Raw genomic sequence first — 5,088 nt, 5'->3', positions numbered from 1 at the left:
CTAAAGTATTTAGTAAGACATCTAGCACCCTGAGAGCTTTTTATGTGTATTCAACATCCTTAAATATTTTTTTAGTGTAATTTTATACTCAGCAATTTTGGATGCTTGATGCACAAAAAATATAATTTGGGTGTTAAATACATTTGGAAAAAAAATACTTTATGATACTAGATGCACTAAAATATTATTTTGGGTGTTAAACCTGCCTAAGAAAGCACTCCATGATGTTGGATGCACCACTAAATATTTATAATATTTGATGCACCTAGAAAAATATTTAAGGTGTTGGATATCACTTTTTTTTAAAAAAATAAAAACTTTAAGGAGTATATTTGTTCTTCTACCTTCAAAGTAAGTTTCATTTCATTCCCATCGTTTTATTATTTTTCTTGGCAGTCTTTTAATTTTGAAGCGTGGTAAAAAACCTTCCAAGCAGTTAACACTGCTAAACAAAATTAATGAAAAATAGTTATTCGCGTACTGAAAATTCATCTTATTAAACTTATAATGTATGATTCCACCAAAAGAAAAAAACATCACGAATTCCATAGAACAAAAAGTAACGACGATTAACTCATTAACTCTATCGGAAAATGAGATAAGTTTTTAGTTAACCTATATTTAAAGCCAAGAAAGAAAGTGACACATTAAAAGAAAAGGGTAATATTTTAAAAACTACAATAAATACTTTCATTGGTGACTTGTAATAAGACCGACATTATTTTTCTTATAAGTGCTTTATTAAAAAGAAGAGGAGGGGAGTGTTTTTTATTGGACAGATAGTGACCACGCAGTGGGCAGTATTTGTTCTATTTGAATCTTATCCTTCTGGTCTTCATTTTGTTTGTTGTCTTCATTTCTGCTATGCTTCCCAGAGATCAGTTTCTATTAGAAATATTTGGAGGGGGAACTAAACGCATATTATGGAGATGTTTTGCATGTTGTGGCTATTAAGATCTTTTCATACAAGCAAAGAGAATTTACAGCTACGATCTCTTTAATGTTCTTTAAATAAAAATATAGAATCAACTTTATCACACGCCAAAGCCACTATAACTTTCTTTCCAAACAAAGAAGTGTGGTTATTATATATTTTGTATAGTACAGCGCCCTCCATTACTGTGAAGAGTTTCTCCATCTTTATCACTCAACTCGTAGATGAGTGACTCAATGCTTCTCATGAACAAATAGTATAAGAAAATTTACTGCCCTCTGAAACACTCATGCATTCCATACAATAAATGGATACAAGAAAATTAAACCTAATGCAGGTTCACATAGAGAGAACATTATGGTACACATTACATGCAAATTTAAGCTCAGAATAGAATAATTAAAAGGATAAACCAGAGCCGCTCAACTTATCTTCTATCACTTTGGACAATTTCTCTTGCATCCCAGGACTAAAATGATTCACCCAATCTCCTACTTCACCTTTCCTGAAGAAATTCTTGTTCTCATACTTCTGCATAAACTTGCCTTTCTTGTTAGCCTCCAATTCTTTCATCTTCTCAAAGCTACATAGCTCTATTATGCTTTCAATAACACCGTTACTTTCTTCCTCTGAGTTGAATGGGAAACCCAAGAACTCAGCAACTATTTTCAAGTAGAAATTGATATCTCCTTTCAAATCTTCGTACTTTAAAAACAGAACATTGTTTGGCATCACTTTGCTTTCCCTCCAATAACTCAACATATGAGTCCAGAATGGACCGAACTCATTGGCTCCCCTGGAGTACCTCTCAAGTGCTTCTTCACGGGATAACTTGGGCAATGATGGTGGGATAACTTTGTTGATGAATAGCCAAAAGGACACGAAATGGTCAAATGGGTTACGACATATGTAGATTATCTTGCACTTGGACTTGGTAATAGAATCTGGCAATGAATGAAATGGAATATGTGTACCAAAAATTCTTGGTTCAGGCAAGTCATAGATATCAGGAATCTGGTTGTTTCCATAGTGGTTGAACTCAAAGAAAGGTACAAGGTCATGGGCATTGGAAATAAGCAAAGGATGGTTATGTTGTGAGGGAGAGAAACGATTACGATTCACAATGGCAAATATAAGGGCTTTTAACCAAGTGGTGCCAGATTTTGGTAAGGAGGCTATAATAATATCATTATCTTTTGCTTGGAAGTGCTTTTGAAAAGAGATTATGGCTTGAATTCGAGTTGGTGGATACCAAATATCTTGGTAGAGATAAAAGTATGGGAAGTCCCAACCCTTCTCTTTGGGGAGATAGAGAATTAACTCCCTACATTCGTGGCTAAGGTTTTCAGATTCTTCATTTTCAAGCTCAACATTTGGATGGGATTTTGTGAAGCCAGTAGTAGTAGAAGTTGCAGCCATTGAAATGCCGATGCAACCGTAATGATAGGCAATGGAATAGTTCGCCTACAAGTTGCATTCGTTAATTTATAGAGAGTTCTTATTAGCTGCTCTGTGCCGCTATTGATAGATGATGTGATATGGATTTTTCTTTTCGATTTGAGTGAACAGAATTAAAAGGTCCAGATTGCGTCGCGTCACTTAGCCGCTGATAATTACAGACACTATTTAAAGTTGGCAATCATCATAGGACAAATGAAAAACGACAAGGTTACCTACGTGGAAAGTGAGGAAATACGAGTAGTAGAAATGATGCGACAGCACTCGTTTGCAAAATGTCACGTGGGAAAAAATGTATATGAAGAGTACTGGTTGGTTCTACTTTTCATTGTTTGCGTGTCTTCGAAATCATCTTGTGAGCAGAGTTTTGGCCCAAAAAAAAAAAAAAAATTCTTGTGAGCAGAGCAAAAAAATTTTTTTTTAAATATTACCAGTTAAGAAATTACTTTTATTTTAGATCGTGTACCTATCAAAATAATTTTTTTCAAAAAATACATAAAGCTGGACCTCCAAATTAAATCTGGACGTCCAGATTCAGACTCAATCCGTCTATCCTCTCACTTCAACTAAAGTGTCATTTTCAAAAAGTCACATTAATTCGCGCAAATGATATATGTTTGATATTCCACAACTCAAGAGAAATGGAGTCATAGAAACCTGATATTCTACGTGTTTGTATCTATTTCACGTTTTCCGTTTTTAAAACAATACTATAAATTTTTTAGAATAAATTTTGGGAACAACAAATGAAAAAAAAATACATTTAATTGTTTTGAAGATAACATCTAAAATAAAAACTGAATACATAAAAATTCAATTGAAAATAGATTTTGAGTAAACATAATGATATGGACGCTTTATGAACTTGTTTTGAGAACTCAGGAACTACAAAATAAAGACTTGAGACTTCATGAAATATATAGAATTTGTTTCTAGATCTTTGACTTAAAGAATAAAGGCCTCACAATGAGTTAACCAGACTCTTAACAACTTAAGTATTCTATCAAGAACACAAAGTTACAAATAAATACCTGCCAAAAGAAAATTCTCATTCATACTGTAAAAATAAGTAAATTCTGTAACTTTCTCTTTAAATAGCTAAAATTTTTTGCCCTACATGATTCTAAAAGATTAAAAAGTATTATAAAGATAACAGGATGTCATATATCTTAACCATTTAAACATCATATTATGTCCCCATTATTAAAAAGAAAACGTACAGCACCTCCTCCAAACCAAATTTCCAGTGTCAATGATGATCTTCCAACATCACAAATCAACAGGCATGTACTGAAATCAACAACTACAAACTCTATTCCATCATATAGACAAGACTTCTCTATCTTAACTCTTTGATTCTTCATTTTCTCTCTCGGACATTAAATTTCCAACCATCATCATGTTGCAAAATGTTCATCGAATAGAGAAAGAAAAGATGGGGTAAGGTTCTAGGCACTTACCTTAGCCTAGAAGTAGGATTGCATGCAAGAGAAATCACCTCCTCCTTCCTCTTCTTCCTCCTCTTTCTTTCGGTTCTCTCTCTCTTTAAATTTTTTTTGTGCTGGTTTGAGATGAGGATGAGGATGGAAAATCAGACGGTTAAATGGATGGGAGTAACACGTGTGAGCGGTGTGAACCCACTTGGACCATTTTGCCCCTCAGTTAATCTTTTACTTCTAATTCCATCCTTTATCTATTTCTCTGAAACACAAATAATCCTTAGAAATTAATCCTTATACTTTATGACAATTTTACTATTAACTTCTGTACCTTTGTAGCCTCTCTAAAATTTTCAGGCCAAAATTTAACTCCGAATTATTTTTTTAAATTTTCCAAAAAAAATACCTTAATTCCATAAAATAATTCTTAGTATTTTATAAAGATTTTATACCTTACTTAGTTTTTTTAACTCATAAAATAATTATCTTAAAATTTTCATTTCAAAAATTAACCTTTAGTTATTTTCCTTAAATTTTTGAGAAAATAAGCTCTTATCTCTAGAAATTCGCTTTAAAATTATTTAAGCCAATTTTGGGAAACAAAACTTTTCATAACTTTCCTAAATACTCAAGATTAATATTCTATATATTTTATTAATTTTATTAGGCATTAAATAATTTTAACAATTATTTTTCTTAATTTTTCCCACCCAAATTAAATTTTTTGGTTATTAAAAATATTTTTGAGGCTTTATTTCTTAAAATAATTCTTTTGAACCTCATAAATACTTATTGACCTATTTATTCTGAGTTTTAAAATTCAGCACGCAGGTATATGGAAGACAATAAGTATGGCTTATATGCTTTGAAACAACTAGCTAGAATTAATTTAGTTAACCAGAGCCATGTATCGGATAAAGGCAAAAGAAGCCTGAAGGAATATGAGAAAATTAGGAGGAAGACGATTAGCAGTAGCGTGTTTCAAGCTTCCGCACCAGCCCTTTTTATAGACATGAACAGGCACAAACCACTAGAGAATGCGTCCCTCTGTTCCACCAAGAAAGCGCGTTAGAAACGATTCTCGTTTTTTCTCTGGTAAAAGGAAAAAAAAACAAAAAACAAAAGAAACGATTCTCGTCTCCGTTGACGGTGGGACGATTCAAATGTTGGACATGCAGCCAATGTTTGACAAGCAAATCTCGCAAGATGCATCCCTTCGGCCCAAAAAAGTCCAAAAAAGTAAAACGGCAACGTTTT

The 5,088-nt window shown here is 32.8% G+C and overlaps 1 protein-coding gene across 1 annotated transcript; it reads right to left on the bottom strand.

Annotated features, from left to right (window-relative positions):
- Positions 1–1,193: 1,193 nt before the first annotated feature.
- Positions 1,194–2,353, bottom strand: LOC114715889 (cytosolic sulfotransferase 15-like). Its single transcript, XM_028900802.1, has one exon. It carries the CDS (start codon positions 2,351–2,353, stop codon positions 1,334–1,336), a length of 1,020 nt encoding a protein of 339 aa, XP_028756635.1. The 3' UTR covers positions 1,194–1,333.
- Positions 2,354–5,088: the final 2,735 nt, after the last annotated feature.

This window comes from Neltuma alba, unplaced genomic scaffold (assembly GCF_004799145.2).
Source record: "Neltuma alba isolate B1F8T4 unplaced genomic scaffold, ASM479914v2 tig00002042_pilon, whole genome shotgun sequence".
Classification (NCBI taxonomy): Eukaryota; Viridiplantae; Streptophyta; class Magnoliopsida; order Fabales; family Fabaceae; genus Neltuma; species Neltuma alba.
This window is presented reverse-complemented; position numbering and strand designations above follow the sequence as displayed.